The 16,372-nt window shown below is 38.0% G+C and overlaps 1 protein-coding gene across 1 annotated transcript in view; it reads right to left on the reverse strand.

Annotated features, from left to right (window-relative positions):
- TASOR2 (transcription activation suppressor family member 2) overlaps positions 1–16,372 on the reverse strand; it is a gene marked incomplete at both ends in the record, with an annotated part of 65,111 nt that overhangs the window by 36,157 nt on the left and 12,582 nt on the right. Inside the window, 11 exon segments of the mRNA XM_084254020.1 lie at positions 642–738; positions 835–854; positions 939–1,063; positions 1,210–1,347; positions 3,912–4,003; positions 6,930–7,002; positions 8,636–8,731; positions 9,019–9,164; positions 14,022–14,126; positions 14,129–14,141; positions 14,145–14,155. Coding sequence (XP_084110146.1) covers positions 642–738; positions 835–854; positions 939–1,063; positions 1,210–1,347; positions 3,912–4,003; positions 6,930–7,002; positions 8,636–8,731; positions 9,019–9,164; positions 14,022–14,126; positions 14,129–14,141; positions 14,145–14,155 — 916 coding nt within the window.

Consider the following 16,372-nt stretch of genomic DNA (forward strand, 5'->3'; position numbering starts at 1 on the left):
TATTATCATCATTTCGCCAAAAGGTTATTTTCTAATTCCATCATTTTTTTCTATGCTGAGGAAGAACCTTCCCTTATCTTTTATTTAATCACAGCACTTTATCTTATAACAACCCACTTCTTTAAAAAGGCCAATATCAACAAAATGAATCTGCTTGCACACCAATTAGGCCTCCTGTGTCATGGCTCCATGACATTTCCTCAAAAGTACCCTAACATGAAACCAAGTACAAGGGCCTCCCTGGTGGCGCAAGGGGTTAAGCACAGCACTATGAAGCTATTTGCAGCCTCTGCAGCACGAGTTTGATCCCCAGCTAGGGAGCTACCCACATGGGGTAGCAGACCTCTCCTGTCTCGCCCGCTGCTCCCCTCAGCAGTGTGTTTCACTCATTCTGCCTGTTCTGCTCCCCACTTTACCTCCGGTGAATCCTCTCAACGCCCCCCCCCCCCCACACACACACATACACCTCTAGCCTGCATCCCATCTCTTATATGCATAAATAAATCTTTTTAAAAAAACAAACAAAAAAAATAACCAAGTACAATTGCTGTATTTCACACTACTGCCAACCAGAAAGATGTCAAAACGAAGATATAAAAATATTATGTAAGCTTTAGTAAGGACACAAACTCAATACTTACAGCTGAGCTGGAATCACTGTACCACAAGAAGCCCACAGTGTTATATCACATAGCAAGCAGCCTTGAATAATTAGTTTCCCTTTCCATGGAGAGAGAACTTCAAGAAATGAGGATAAGAAACAGATTTTATTTGTGAACAAAACATTTACTTAAAAAAAAAAAGCTGAAAAAAATAATTAAAATAACTTCTTACCATTTTCACTGATTTCAAGTCTAGGGGCAGAAAAAAAGAAAAACCGTTTTATAAGAGCAAAGAAAACAAATCCAGTAAAACAAAATACAGACACAATTACTTACATGCTTTTATGAGTTGGTGTGGCCATCTTTTTAGGTTCCCTGTACTGAAAAGTTACAATTACATAAGGACAGAGCTGTCTGGGTCGCTCTGTAACAGTGTTGCCTGAAAGCTCATAGAGGTAATACTGAAAGAAGAAAAATTAAGTATTATCAAAATAGCATTAGGGAACTCCATATCACCAGGTTCATTTCAGTCCCACCCTTTCCTGAAATTTAACACATTAGATTCAGAAATGTATCTTGGGGATTATTTATTCCCAGGTAACTATACCTGACTCAATTCATAGGTACGAAAATGACTCGTCTTGTGAGAAACCTTGTTAGTATTTGCAGCAACGTGACAATCATAGCCAGAAGATGGACTAGTATAGTTAGTTGTATAATTTTCAGGCACAAATTTGACTTTCCCCTAGAATGAAAACATAAAAGACTAAATCAGATGTCTTCAGGCAACAATAATCTTACCCTAGGATTCATTTAATTGTAGCCTGATAAGATCACGTATGTTTTTTAAACAGTTCATTGTATTATAAACTATGGCTTTTAGAAAATTACTTTAAGGTCAATAATAGGTTTAATTATCCATGAACTGCTTATTAAAAAAATCTAGTATGTTTGAGCATCTCTTTAAGGCATGTCTAGAGCCTTTATCACAGTATTAAAGGCGTAAATGAAATAACCCCAAATTTAAAGAGAACTGCTTCTTTTTTTCCAAAGATTTATTTATTTATGCATACAAGAACTGGGGTGTAAGCCAGAGGTGCAGGGGGTGAGAGGATTCATTAGAGAGAGTGGGGAGCAGAACAGGCAGATCTACTGAAATACACTGCTGAAGGAAGCAGCAGGCTAGGCAGGAGAGGTCTGCTGTGCCATGTGGGAAGCTCCCTGGCCGGCTGGGAATCGAACTCGTGCTGCAGTGATTGAAAGAGCTGTCTTTAATCCCTGCGCCACCAGGGAGGCCCAAGAACCACTTCTTTAAAAGAAAAACCATACAGTGCACCAAACAAACTGGCACATCAATGATTTAAGACTGTAACTTAAAAGATCACGAGGGAAATCTAAAATTTCAAAAGATAAGTTTCCAAACTGAAATTTAACTTGCTAATTATAAATTACAGACATAGATATTTCTATTAGGCAAGAAGCAAGTAAATTAGCAAGGTACAAATTTGCAGTAAAGGAGCAAATATGCAATAAGTGCTTAGCAGGCCACTGCTCTGACTACTGAACAGCTTGACAGTATTTCCCATATTTCCCATTATAAATTTCTCTTCATCAAGGGTTATGTCTCCCCCAAAAAAGAAAACAGCGGCCAAGTTTACAGGAAATATCAAAGGCAAATGCTGTGTTGAATAATATGACATAAAAACTGCTTACAACATATTGTTAAGTCAAAAAAGAGCACATACATTTATATAAACTCTCCTCCCCTCAGCAGTGTGTTTCAGTGGATGTACCTGTTCTGCTCCCCACTCTGTCTCTGGTGAATCCTCTCACCCCCTCAACCCCCCGCATCTCTGGCTTGTACCCCAGCTCTTATATGTATAAATAAATAAATCTTTAAAAAAAAAGTTTGCTTTTGTTTTTGTTTTGCTGTTTAGGTGCTCCCTCTTCATTTAAATGACCACCAAAGGTAATATTAATAAGCGAAAGATTATAAATAGTACTTCTAAGCAAGCAATTACACTGTTTCTTCGCCCAATCATACATATTATAATGTTGGACATGGCTGGCTATCGGACAGTAATGTAAGGAAGACCAAGAACATTTAGGCAAACACTAAGCAGTAATATCCAGGCAGACAGGAACAAGAAGCCTAAGGTGAGATGCAATCTGACATCAATGGAAAAAAAAAAACAAAAACAAAAACACTAAACTTTGATTATCTTAGCTGGCTTAAAGACATACTCTCTGCAGCAGAACTTTTCACCAGACTTTTCAGACATAATACTTTACACCAGACAAGAGAGGGAAAACCATGACAGGAAAAGCAGTGATGTACTACAGTACACATGCTGCTTTCCCTCCAGTTCTTCAGACAAATTTTGGAGTAAAAGAGTTCAGGGGCCTCCCTGGTGGCACAGGAGTTAGAGACAGCGCTATCAAGCTACTGCCAGCCACTGCATCAAGAGTTCGATCCCCAGCCAGGGAGCTACCCACATGGCGCAGCAGACCTCTCCTGTCTCACCCACTGCTCCCCTTACCAGTATATTTCAGTAGATCTGCCTGTTCTGCTCCCCACTCTCTCCGGTGAATCTTCTCACCCCCCACACCTCAGGCCTGTACCCTACTTCTTATATGCATAAATAAATAATAAATCTTTATTAAAAAAAAGTTCACACTCTTTTAAAAAAGTTAGTAGCGTTGGGTTTATAATCCAAGAAAGTTAAATATAGATAGTAAGATAGTAAAAATGTTAAACCAAAGTGAAGCAAAACAATGAAACAAGACCAGAGAATGTGTCTTCAAAAAACCCACCAACATCTAAAATCAAGATTTTCTTACTGTTTGGGTGAAGATCTAATTGCGTGATTCACTTACACTATGCAATTTAAGGATATTTAAGAACTTGGAGGTTCATCACTACAGGTGTCACAAGAAGTTGTGAACCAAGTCTAGCTATTTGATGGATAAAAAAATAATTTTGTTTATTTTGACTTAAACCAGACACTGGAGGTTGCTTTCAAAATTCATCTTCTGTGTGTTCACATTGTTTTACAAGGAACTACAAGCTTTGCGTTATGTAATGTTTAAAAAGTGGCACTGTAGGACAGTGGTGAGAAAAAGGCATTTTACTTTGTCCTTTTATAAAGAAAAGCAAAAATAACAATTATTTTTTCTATTTTTTCCTAAATTTGTACAGCTATCTTTAGCAAGGACTATGTTTAGCTAATGGTCTGTAAAGAACATTATCACAGACTGATAACTTTGATTTTCTAAAAGGAAATTACATAGACATACATTAGGCTTTACCTTAATTAGATTAAAAATAACCACATAGCCAGACTTCCCATGATACCATGGTCTTGCATGAAGATAATCTGAGTATTTAGAAATGTAGACACCTATAAAAGAATGAAATATAGGATAATTTAGACTTCAAAAAAATTGTTTACATATATACAATTCATACATAGGGCTACCTATTGACTCAACAAGATTATAAAAGACAAAGTAAACATTTGTAAAAATTGAATTGTACATTTTTTCATTTTTTCTTAATATTTTAAAAGTAATTAATTTTTTTTAGATTTGTTTGTTTATTTATGCATACAAGCACTGGGTACAGTCAGAAGCGGGAGAGGGTGAGAGAATTCACCAGAGCCAGAGCAGGGAGCAGAGCAGGCAGAAGGACCGAAGTACACTGCTGAGGGGAGCAGTGGGCGGCAGGAGAGGTCTGCACGCTATATGGGATCCTCCTCTGGAGGCCGGGGAGCAGCCGGGGATCAAACCGGCGCCGCAGAGGCTGCGGGCAGCGTCGCAACCCAGCTCAACCGCTGCGCCACCGGGGAGGCCCAAAAGTAATTAATTTTTAGCTGTGTTAACATCAGGGTAACCCCATCAGTTATTACCACCATAGTGTATCCACCACCAGCTCGCCCACACTCCACCACAGACCATTATATACCTCCCTTCTTCTCTGTTCTTTCTCCTTCCTCACTCCCTCCCCGCTTGGTACCTAAATTCTGTAGTATCTATCAAGAGCTTGTTTTTCCGCTTGTCTTTATCTATTAATTTAGCTACTTTATATTCCACATATTAGTGACACCATCCAGTATTTATCTTTCTCCTTCTGACTGAACTGTACATTTTTAAAAAATCACTATTTGTGATATTCTAGAGATATGGAAACATCACAGCTAAGACAAAACAGAATCCATCTGTTTGACCATCAGTTTTTTAATTGAGTTCAATAACTGAAAAGGGATAAAAATAAATTCTTGGAAAATTCTAAGTTTGTCTATTTTTTCTCTATGCAATCATTCAGTGAAAAGGCCCATGGTAATCAAGTCTAAAGTAATTATGTAATTATGTAGAAAAATATTATGTTTTGAGATGTAAGCAGAGGTGTTTACTTATAGTTTACTTTCAAATTCTCTAAAAAAATCTTTTTTAGGGCCTCCCTGGTGGCGCAGCAGTTGAGTGCTGGGCTGTGAAGCTGCCTGCAGCCTCTGCAGCGCCGGTTTGATCCCTGGCTGGCGAGGGTCCCACATGGCGCGCAGACCTCTCCTGCACCACCTGCTGCTCCCCCAGCAGTATGTTTCGTCAGTCTGCCTGCTCTGCTCCCCACTCTGGCTCTGGTGAATTCTCTTCCCCTCCCGCACTTCTGACTGTACCCAGTACTTGTATAAATAAATAAATAAATCTTAAAAAAAAACAAAACTTTTTTAATCAAATGAAGGGAATAATGCAAAACATTATCTATAAACTGAGGTTATGGGTACATTATGCTATACTATTTTTTCTACAAGTTAGCATTTGTCATAATGAAAAGAAGTGAGGTGAGGGAGAATAAAATGGGGGGGTGAAAAAAAGGTTTTATGTAAAGTACTCTTGGGGTTATGAATTTATTCCCATTCATGTCCTTAAGCTGAGACAAACAGGGCTTCCCTGGTGGCCTAAGGGTTAAATCTCAGTGTTAGCACCATGACCGTCTGAGTTCGATCCCCGGCCAGGTTACTAAAATGTATATGGCATAACAGACCTTTCCATCTTGCCCCACTGCTCCCCTTAGCAGTGTATTTCAGTAAATCCACCTGGTCTGCTCACCACTCTATCTTTGGTGAATCTTCTCAAATCTTGTTCTCAGGCCTACACTTCAGTTCTTCTACACAAAAACAAAATCTTAAAAAAAGTGTTGAATATATTTTTACTAGTTTGTTTTACATAGAATTACCACATGACCCAGCAATTTCACCTCTAGGTATATATCCTACACAAAAACTTGTATATGACTATCCACAGCAGCATTATACATAATATTCAGAAAGTGTTAACAACCAAATGTTCACCAACTGCAGAGTGGATAAATAATAGTGGCATAAGCGTACAATGAAATATTATTCAATCAAAAAGAGAATGAAGTACTGGTATCTGATATAACAGATGAATTTCAAAAAGATTAAGTAAAAGAAGTTAGTCAAAAAAGATCATATGATTCCATCTATATGGAATGTCTGGAATAGGCAAATTCATAGAGGAAAAACATAGAATGCGTGAGGTTTGTGGAGGTGGGGAATGATTACCTTTTTCTCTTAAATCATCAACTTCTCTACCAATCCCCTTTTCTTCTGTCTCTTTTCTGTTAATATATCACAGTAATCTAAGTTTAATACCTTATATTTGATGATTTCCTTTCTCTCACCCCTCACATTCCATAGTTGCCACGTTTGGTAAGTTCTATCTATTCTCTATTCCTACTGCCATTATGATAGTTTAGAAGAGACACTCATTAGCCCTAAATGACTAATCTTGTGACAACGAAAGATACCTCCAGTATCTTTTCTAGCCCAACCAATTTCAAAAACATTTTGCGATCACATAAATCCTATTGGAAAACCTTAACTCAGATTCAGAGCTAACTTTTATGTTTAAAGTACTGATTCTAAAGATTATTTATCACTAAAGAGATTTTTTTTAAACAAGAGCAGCTTTTTTTTTTTTTTTTTAAAGATTTATTTATTTATTTATACAAACACTGGGTACAGTCAGAAGCGTGGGAGGCTGAGAGAATTCACCAGAGCCATAGCGGGGAGCAGAGCAGGCAGAAGGACCAAAGTACACTGCTGAGGGGAGCAGCGGGCAGCAAGGAGAGGTCTGCGCACCATGTGGGACCCTCACCCAGTGGCCGGGGATCAAACCGGCGCTGCAGCGCTCAACCACTGCGCCACCAGGGGAGGCCCCACTAAAGAGATTTTTAAGATAGGTATTTTACAATTAACTAACCACATTTCTTCTTGTAAACAAGAGATTTTTTTCTTACAGACTTACCTTTCGCTGGATCACCCAAAGTGGTAATCGCACTACTGCCAACACAGAGTCCACGCTGACATACCCACTTTGCCTTAAAAGAAAGACATTACTTTGCTTATCATATCACTCTTGGGGGAGACATAACATTATAAGCTATAATCTTCAAAATAAATATAGAATCTCTACACTGTATGCATTCATGGCACAAGAGAAGCTTATATGCAAGGTATTATGCTTTAGTCAATGGTTCAAAGCTTTTCATGAAATTTTACCATTTCACTTAATAAAAATGTCCTCAGTAAAACCAAATTAAACAATCTCAAGGTAAGTCCTCTCTTGAAGATTTCTTTCTCAATTATTCCACTGGAATCATAAAATTTGAAAATGTCTCACTCCCAAGTATCTTTTCATTTTGTATGAATGCAGGGCCTATCTTATTTGGAAGATGATTAAGTAAATAAAATGTTCTGGTACTATATAATACTTAGGCTGTATGATAATGTTATTCTATAAGCAAATCTACCCTGATTCTTAAAAATACATGAACCCAAACAAAATATTACCTCTGAATTATTTTAAGTTTAATAACAGATTTTTGCTATTGTAAAACCTATAGCTAAAAAGTCACACACATCTTTGAAAACATGTATACACACAGGAGTTTCCTTCTCCCATAATTTAGTAACAAGCAATAATAAGAATATTCAAATTTCTAAGATAGGCACGAATCAATTCCATGTAATCAGAATGCTAAAAGTCTTCATGTTATTCCCAAAACTTTGTATGATAAACCTCCATAAGAAACAAAGCATATCTGTAAACAGGGGCCTCCCTGGTTGCACAAGGGGTTAAGTCTCAGCACTATCCAGCTATCACCAGCCTCTGCAGCATGAGTTCAATCTCTGGCCAGGGAGCTAACCCACATGGCACGGCAGACCTCTGTCTTGCCCGCTGCTATCCTCAGCACTGTATTTCAGTAGATCTGCTTGTTCTGCTCCCCACTCTGTCTCTGGTGAATCCTCTCATCCCCCCATGCAGCTCTGGCCTACACTCCAGTTCTTGTATGCATAAATAAGTAAAAATAAATCTTAAAAAAAACAAAACAAAACACAGCATATATGTAAGCAATGGTCCAAAATGGAGAAATATGCACGCACTCCATTAAAAGGCATTACTGATATTTTATTTTTTTTTAAAATATTTATTTATTTATGCATAGAAGAGCTGGGGCACAGGCCAGAGATATGGGGGTTGAGAGGATTCACCAGAGACAGAGTGGGGAACAGAACAGGCAGATTGACGGAAGTACACTGCTGAGGGGAGCAGCGGGTGAGACAAGAAAGGTCTGCTGTGCCATGTGGGTTGCTCCCTGGCTGGGCAGGGGTCGAACTTGTGCTGCAGAGGCTGTGGATTGCTTTATAGTACAGTGCTTAACCCCTTGTGCCACCAGGGAGGCCCATTTACTGATATTTTAAAATCCTGCACTAATAAAATTCTCAGCATGACTGAAGACAACCAAATGAAAATTTGTAGAGATCAAATCTCTCTCCTGATTAGGTTGACTGTCACTGCCACTGCCAACGAGCTACACAACAAAAGAGACTGGTGAAATGGCAGTCTTATAAATCCCTCAGAAATGAAATATTAATATTTAAGATTAAAGTTATCATTAATTTTGTACATTGAAACCACAAAATTAATTTTCTACAATGAAATTCCCTTACCTGATTTTCAGTTTCAAACAGAAGAAACCCGTAAGTTTCTTGAAGTTCTTCCTGAGTATAGTTACTTGCCTTTTTTTCTTGGTAAAAAGTTTTGTACTGTATAGAGACAATAACCAAATGTGATCAACATGTCAGTTTGCCTTGCAGTATTATTTTTAAAAATGCATTCTGAATTCTTCCTACTAAGACTTATAAAATTATTTTTTGATTCCCTATAATACATAATTACTGCCTGCCTTCCAAGTGACACTTTCCAAAACTTTTTTATTCCCTCTGAAAAGTGACAACTAAAGAGAACCAGGCTTATACACCAAATACAATGGGTCTATTTCTTTTAAAACTAAAATAAAATTAGCACACACCGTGTGTACCAAATACCTCACCTCATTTAAGAAAATGTCATTTTTCACCAAAGTCACTTGACTGTACTGAAAGCCATGCTCAGATGCAGAGTCCAAGTAAGCAGTATGGAGAATTGAAACTGCCCTCTGGAAGAGAGAGTCTGAACTCAAGGACACTGTCTCAAAAACTGTAAAACACAAACAAAAACAATGCAACTGTTTAAGATAATGGAAAGAGGGAGTCAAAAGTTTCATCCAGTTCTTCCCTTTGTAACGAAGACATTTACAATGTGTTTTGGCTATCATATCTGCACTATTTTAACTTAAAAGACCTTTCATGTGAAGAAAATAATAACAACCAAGAGTGAATTACATTAAACCAAGATTAAAATACACCCTACCACATCCCCTATGTCTTTTGGTTTAAAGCTGTTTATACTGACAATCTACAAAAGCAGAAAAACTGTAGTTTCAAATTGCTGGTCAGCAATTCCAGAGACTGTGTTTCTCATTTTGATAAACTTTTGATAAACTTACCCTTACATTTTCTCATCAAATGCTCAAGTCTGGTAGGTTTCTTTTAAGTGGGCTACAATTGCACACCCAGCAAACACATTCTATATTTGAAATATAGAGTTAGAAATGATCCTATAGTTGAGGTTTCCTCTCTGCCCAAGACAAATCTATTGAGCATGAGCTCTGATGGGCTATATTATAAAATCACCCTTTAAAAAATTTTTTTTTAAACTTTTTTTTTTTTAAATAGAGGCATGTTATTTATTTATTTATTTGTTTGTTTGTTCATTTTGTTTATACATGCACTGGGTACAGTCAGAAGCGCGGGAGGGTGCGAGAATTCACCAGAGCCAGAGCGGGAAGCAGAGCAGGCAGAAGGACCGAAGTACACTGCTGAGGGGAGCAGCGGGCGGCAGGAGAGGTCTGTGCGCCATGTGGGACCCTCCTCCGGTGGCCGGGGAGCAGCCAGGGATCAAACCGGCGCCGCAGAGCAACCGCTGCGCCACTGGGGAGGCCCCTTTTTAAAATTTTACAAGAATAAAACTATTACTTTTTTTGTAAACTGCTTTTTTCAAACCATACCCTTGTGCTAATCCAGAGATTCTGCCATTCCCATGAGAGGCATGTTTCCTAACTGAGAATTACTGACTTCATCCTATAGTTTACTTCATTGAGTTTTTGTGCCACTTAGTTTTTTTACAAATCTTCATTTTAGCAATAAGCGACCTTAATGTATTCTCACAATATGTAAACCATTTGATTTATTTAATCGCTCCTATTTGTATCCTCTCTTTGGTCTTTTGACAAAGTTTAAGAGCTACAAATGGGTTATTTATAAATAATAAAGAAACTGGAATAATTTACATAACATTAGAAATTCTTGTCATATAAAATAAACACATTAATATGGCTTCCTACTTTTATTAGGACTGTCAATTGCATTAAAATTCAAAAGCATGAGAAAAAAAGCATTTCAATTAACTTACAAATTATATTTACAGATATATCTATATATAAAAGAAACTATGACAGAAATGAAAACTTTCCAGTACAATTTATTTGTACTAAACAATCCTAGTACTTCAGTTATCAAGATAATTTTTAAATGCTTTATAAACAAAAAACTCCCCGAATGGAAACTGAAAGATAATAAAGTGCAAAGAAGGAAAGAAAAAAAAGTGAAATGTTTTTGTTTTACTTTCATTTTTTGGTTTCACTTTCTCCTTCACTATCACTTCTGCCAGTACTATAAAAAATATGGATAGCCTAAGGATTCAAAACGCAAAAGAAAAGTGATATTGCAGCTTTTTTTTTTTTTTTTGCTGCAATACTAAACTCCTCCCCAAACTGGGAAATCTACGCATATGCAAATTAAGCTTACAAATAAGCTGCATTGCTATATCATCTGCAAATTAGTATTCCTTTAAAAATCATAAACTTGAGGGCTTCCCCAGTGGCAAAGCGGTTGAATGCTGGATTGCAAAGCTGCCTGCTGCCTCTGCAGCGCCGGTTCGATCCCCGCCTGCTCCCCAGCCACCAGAGGAGTGTCCCACATGGCGCGCAGACCTCTCTTGCCGCCCGCTGCTCCCCTCAGCAGTGTACTTCGGTCCTTCTCCCTGCTCTGCTCCCTGCTCTGGCTCTGGTGAATTCTCTCACCCTCCCGCGCTTCTGACTGTACCCAGTGCTTGTATAAATAAATAAAAATAAATCTTAAAAAAAAATCATAAACTTGGAAACCTTGTATTTAAGATTTTTTTAAAGAAAATATAAAAGTCTAAGTATATTCTGAGGCTCAAAATTTGATGAACACGTTACTTACAGGGAAAAAAATAAAAGGTGCTAGATTTTTGGTTATGAACATTCTATTGAATGTTTATCACCTTTTTAAAATTCTTAGGTGTAGTAGAGGTAAATATAGATTTTAAGTTTTAAAAGTATTATATATTTTAGTCCCATTTTTGAGTTTCAATGAATAATAACCCGAAAACTGAGAAACAGTACAAAAAAAAAACCCACAAAATTTCTTTAACATAGTGTTTCCCAAATACGTATGGCCAGAGAACACTTTGTTATTGAGGTAAAGATTTAAAACAAATGAGGAGGGGGCCTCCCCAGTGACGTAGAGGTTGAGCGCCGGGTTGCGAAGCTGCCCGCAGCCTGTGCAGCGCCTGGTCAATCGATTCCCCGGCCAACCGGTGAGGGTCCCACATGCAGTGCAGGCCTCCACTGCCGCCCGCTGCTCCCCTCAGCAGTGTATCTCGTCAGTCTGCCTGTTCTGCTCTGGTGAATTCCCTCATCCTCCCAGGCTTCTGACTGTACCCAGTGCTTGTATAAATAAATAAATAAATCTTTAAAAAAAATAAAATAAAATAAAAAATGCTTCCCCTTTAGGTCACCATTCTCCAAATAACAATATACTTATAAGAGCAGTTATTTTATAGTGAGCAGAAGGAAAAGCATGTTGAAGTTGATAGAAAACCATAGTAAATCTTTATTCTTTTGTGACTTCATAATAAAGACCTCAATTATATTCTCTAGAATGCAGAACAGTTATTAATAAGGAGATGGATGAGGATTTTATGTGGAAATTATCCGTTATTAGGTAATACACTTTTATTTAAGAGTCTAACTAGTGTACCAATCAATATGAATGTTTTGGGGTTTTCTTGGCTGAGCAATGTCCATTTAGACATTCATAGTTATCAATGAACATAGGGCTACTCTACAAAGAAACCAAAAAGAATCCCTAAGAAGTAACTTAAAGAGAAAATTTAAGTTCAATTACAAAATGGCTCTAGAAATTGAATTAACATTCTTTCCTGTCACAACCAGCTCTGGGCACATTTCTCTGCTAAAATGTAGTTTTAAAAGTTAAGTAAAGGGCCTCCCTGGTGGCCCAAGGGGTTAAGAAGCAACCTATGAAGCTATTAGTAGCCACTGCAGCACAAATTCAATCCCTGGCCACGGAGCCTCCCACATGGTGCAGCAGACCTTTCCAGACTTGCCCGCTGCTCCCCTCAGCAGTGTATTTCAGTAGATCCGCCTATTCTGTTACCCATTCTGTCTCTGATGAATCCTCTCACCTCGCCCCACCCCCAGCCTGTAACCCAGTTCTTATATGCATAAATAAATCTTTTTTTTAAAAAAAAAGTTAAGTAAAGCTTGACACAAGTTGGATTCTCTGCATCAAGTTCCTGCCTTTCTCAAAAATCTGTCAGACATTCTGAGTATCTGGTTTTAGGCACTTCTTTCTCTTTTAAACTCCTTATAAAAGGGATCAGAAAATTACAAACCACTCCCAGTGCTATGCCATAGGCACCTGCTTTCCATTCTATAAATGTCTAGTCTGAAAGCAGATATGATGAACTAATGCCAACAACTTAGGTGTCACAATAATTCTAACAAAAACTAGGCACTTCCACATCATCCCAGGATTTTGATGACCACATGCATTAAGTAAAAGCACCAATCAAGGATGGAAACATTCAGAACCCAAAAGTATCTGCCATTAAAGTTCCCTATATAGAGATGGATTACAATCTACATCTGTTAATACTATTGATGACTGTATACCTTATGGAGTTTAAGTTTAAGTAGGCCATTTGACAGTTGTTGAAGGAAGAGACCATTCCTTAATCATTTAATCATAAAATATATTATTATTTTATAATTATACTATAATTATATTATAATTATAATATACCTCTACTTTTAAGTGATTAAAAATTGCCAGTTTCAGATAAAGAATTACAACTTCATGAGAACAAATTTAGCAGTACCTAACAAATGTAGTGTGCCTACCAAATAATTATTAATTTTGGGGAATCTACATCTCAGAAACACTAGCAAAAGTGCACAGGATGTACATAGAAAGGTGTTGCATTCACCAGTATCTATATATAACAACAAAAACACTAGAGACAACTTAAAATGCCATCAAGGGGGAAAAAAATCTGTAAACTATGAAATAAAAATGAAGTAAATTAGTATATACTGACAAAGATATATGTTATACACTACTGAGTAAATAACATGTATAATGTCATTGTGATAAACAAAAAAAAAAAAATTAAGTGTTTGAAAGTGTACTGAAAAAGATCTAGAAAGATGGGAAGTCAAATTGTTGTGTTTCACCAACAAATGGATACTGAGATTGGGAAGCAGATAAAAGGGGAATTTATACTTTTTACCTTATACATATTACTACAATTTAGTTTTTCTTACACAAGCATGGATTACTTCTATTTAACACATTTCAATTCAAAAACAAATAAAATGACCCATAATTTCAAAGAAATGCAAATAGAGGAAAATGATAATTTCCCTTGGACATATGCCTTTTATGATGCAATCTGAAAACTTAATCACCTATCAATTTTGGACTAGTGACTATAAGAAAATTGTAGCTATTGGAAATTACATATTTTCAAAAGTGCTTACATATGTAAATTAAAATTCTAAAAAGTGCTTACATATGTTCTATCCTGGATTCATTAGTAATAACTTATAATATTTAGTTTAATACCCACTCTTTTCTGATATGAACCCTGTCTTGGTCTTCTCTAAGAGAGAATGTAGCTGGGAGGGTGGTCTTAATTCATTTTCACCAAGTATACCCCCAGAATTCTTGACATAGTCCTGTTCTCTGTTTATGTCATAAATGCTAAAATGAAAAAAGAGAAAATCATAAAATCAATAGTTAGTTCTCTTTATGGCATATCTATTATAAAAACAAAAGTTTACCCAGTATCTAATCTGTATTAGGTATAATTCTGTACTGTTTACATCTCTTGACAGGTCGTCAGGCTTAGAGGACTAACTCCAAGTTGCTCTATATGTGTTGCTCTATAAGTAGCAACACATTTAATGTGAAATCTTTTCCCTCCAATATTCCCTAAGTTCTAGAAATTTTGTTCACAGAAATGAATTATGATTATGGGAGTCACTTTTGCCTCATTGGAAAAATAATCTTCCAAAATGAAGAGTAGAGATTTTACAATCATATCCAAGTTCTGCTGGTTGGAAATAATAAAGTCAAATAGAACACAGTTAAATAAAATTTCCCTCCCACTCCCAAATTAGTAGTACATGGCTCATCCAACCATTAAACAAAACTTAATGGTGATTATTATTTATCTAAATATGGAATTTATTAAGACAAACGAGACAGGTTGTACTTTGAAAGAGATCTTAGACTAGTAAAGAAAAACCTATAAAAGGAAACCAGTACTATAAATGTGTAGGAGAATCTAGAACAGGATTTGGCTGGTGCATAATGGCATAAACAACCAGTTTCACTGAGACAGTTCTACGCAAAGAAAAGCTTCATAGAAGCACTGATACTTGAAAGTCAAATAGCACCAGCTAATCAAACCCTGTTTCTAGCCTGCCAGGATGTCTATTTCCATTCCTTTTAGGTGACTACATTTTAAACTTTTAGTTTCATCTTCTGGTATAACTCCATGTTCCTAAATACTTTCACAAACCTAAAGTATTCCTTCAATAAAAAACACTTCCCTCCTTCCCCCACACATTAAAAACACACTTTCCCTTCCCATCCTCTCAGTTATATCACTGTTTCTGTTATAGTCAATACATTAAATTTTATACATCAATTATGGGAGAGCCAAACTGAGTAGTCATTTTCCTTCTTACACAATTTTTTTCCCCCCCTGAATTTAAAATTCAGATACCAGGCCTCCCTGGTGGCGCAAGGGGTTAAGTCTCAGCACTATGAAGCTGTCCGCTACAATGTGAGTTGGATCACCTGTCAGGGAGCTAACTCACAGAGCATAGCAGACCTCTCCAATCTCGCCCACTGCTCCCCTCAGCAGTGTATTTCAGTAGATCCATCTGTTGTCTCTGGTCAATCTTCTCACCCCCATACCTCTGGCCTACACCCCAGCTCTTATATGCATATATAAATCTTAAAAAAAAATAATTACAGTACTCCCCCAAGAATGAGACGGCAGTGCTCAGACCCTGACCTCAAGGAGAGTGGGGCCGCCATGTGAATCCTGTGTCTTAGGCAGAGAAGGCCTGGTGGGGCCCCTTGCTGGTAGGAAAGAAGGCTCCTAAGAAACCACTTCCCCAGAAGCCCTGGGGCAGGGAGGACCTGGGATGAGAGAGAAGGTCCGTAGGTGATGGAAGAAGAGGGGGTGACTAGGCCAGAGGCGGAGGCAAGGCAGAATGAAGGAAGGAAAAGGGCAAGGAATTGCCAGGAGCAAACCAAAGTGAAGGAAGAGTGATGAGAAGCTGCCTCTGGGGCCACCCCTTGCAGAGGGGGAGGTCTCACAAAAGCTGCTATGGGTGGGGTGAAGGGCTCAGGTGCTACATAGCCAGTGTTTGCCTTTCTTTTAAAGTGGGGGCAGGGGCTCCCCGGTGGTGCAGTGGTTGAGCGCTGGGTTGCGAAGCTGCCCGCGGCCTCTGCAGTGCCAGTTCCATCCCCGGCTGCTCCCCAGCCACAGGAGGAGGGTCCCACATGGTGCGCAGACCTCTCCTGCCGCCCGCTGCTCCCCTCAGCAGTGTACTTCAGTCCTTCTGCCTGCTCTGCACCCCGCTCTGGCTCTGGTGAATTCTCTCACCCTCCCCAGCTTCTGGCTGTACCCAGTGCTTGCATAAATAAATAAATAAATAAATAAATAAATAAATAAATAAATAAATAGAATAGAATAGAATAGAATAGAATAGAATAGAATAGAATAGAATAGAATAGAAAAAGTGGGGGCAAAGGGGGAGAGAACCAAGAGTGAGGTTAAGTTCTCCTCCCAGCCCCAGTCTGTCCATGGTGGGTTTCTGTTTCCAATGTGGTGGGATCGTGAGTCATTCCCCTCCCCTTCAGGCCTCCTACCATATTTGGGGGACAGGTCTGGTTTCTGGT

Source organism: Talpa europaea, assembly GCF_964194135.1.
Source record: "Talpa europaea genome assembly, chromosome: 14".
Lineage (NCBI taxonomy): Eukaryota > Metazoa > Chordata > Mammalia > Eulipotyphla > Talpidae > Talpa > Talpa europaea.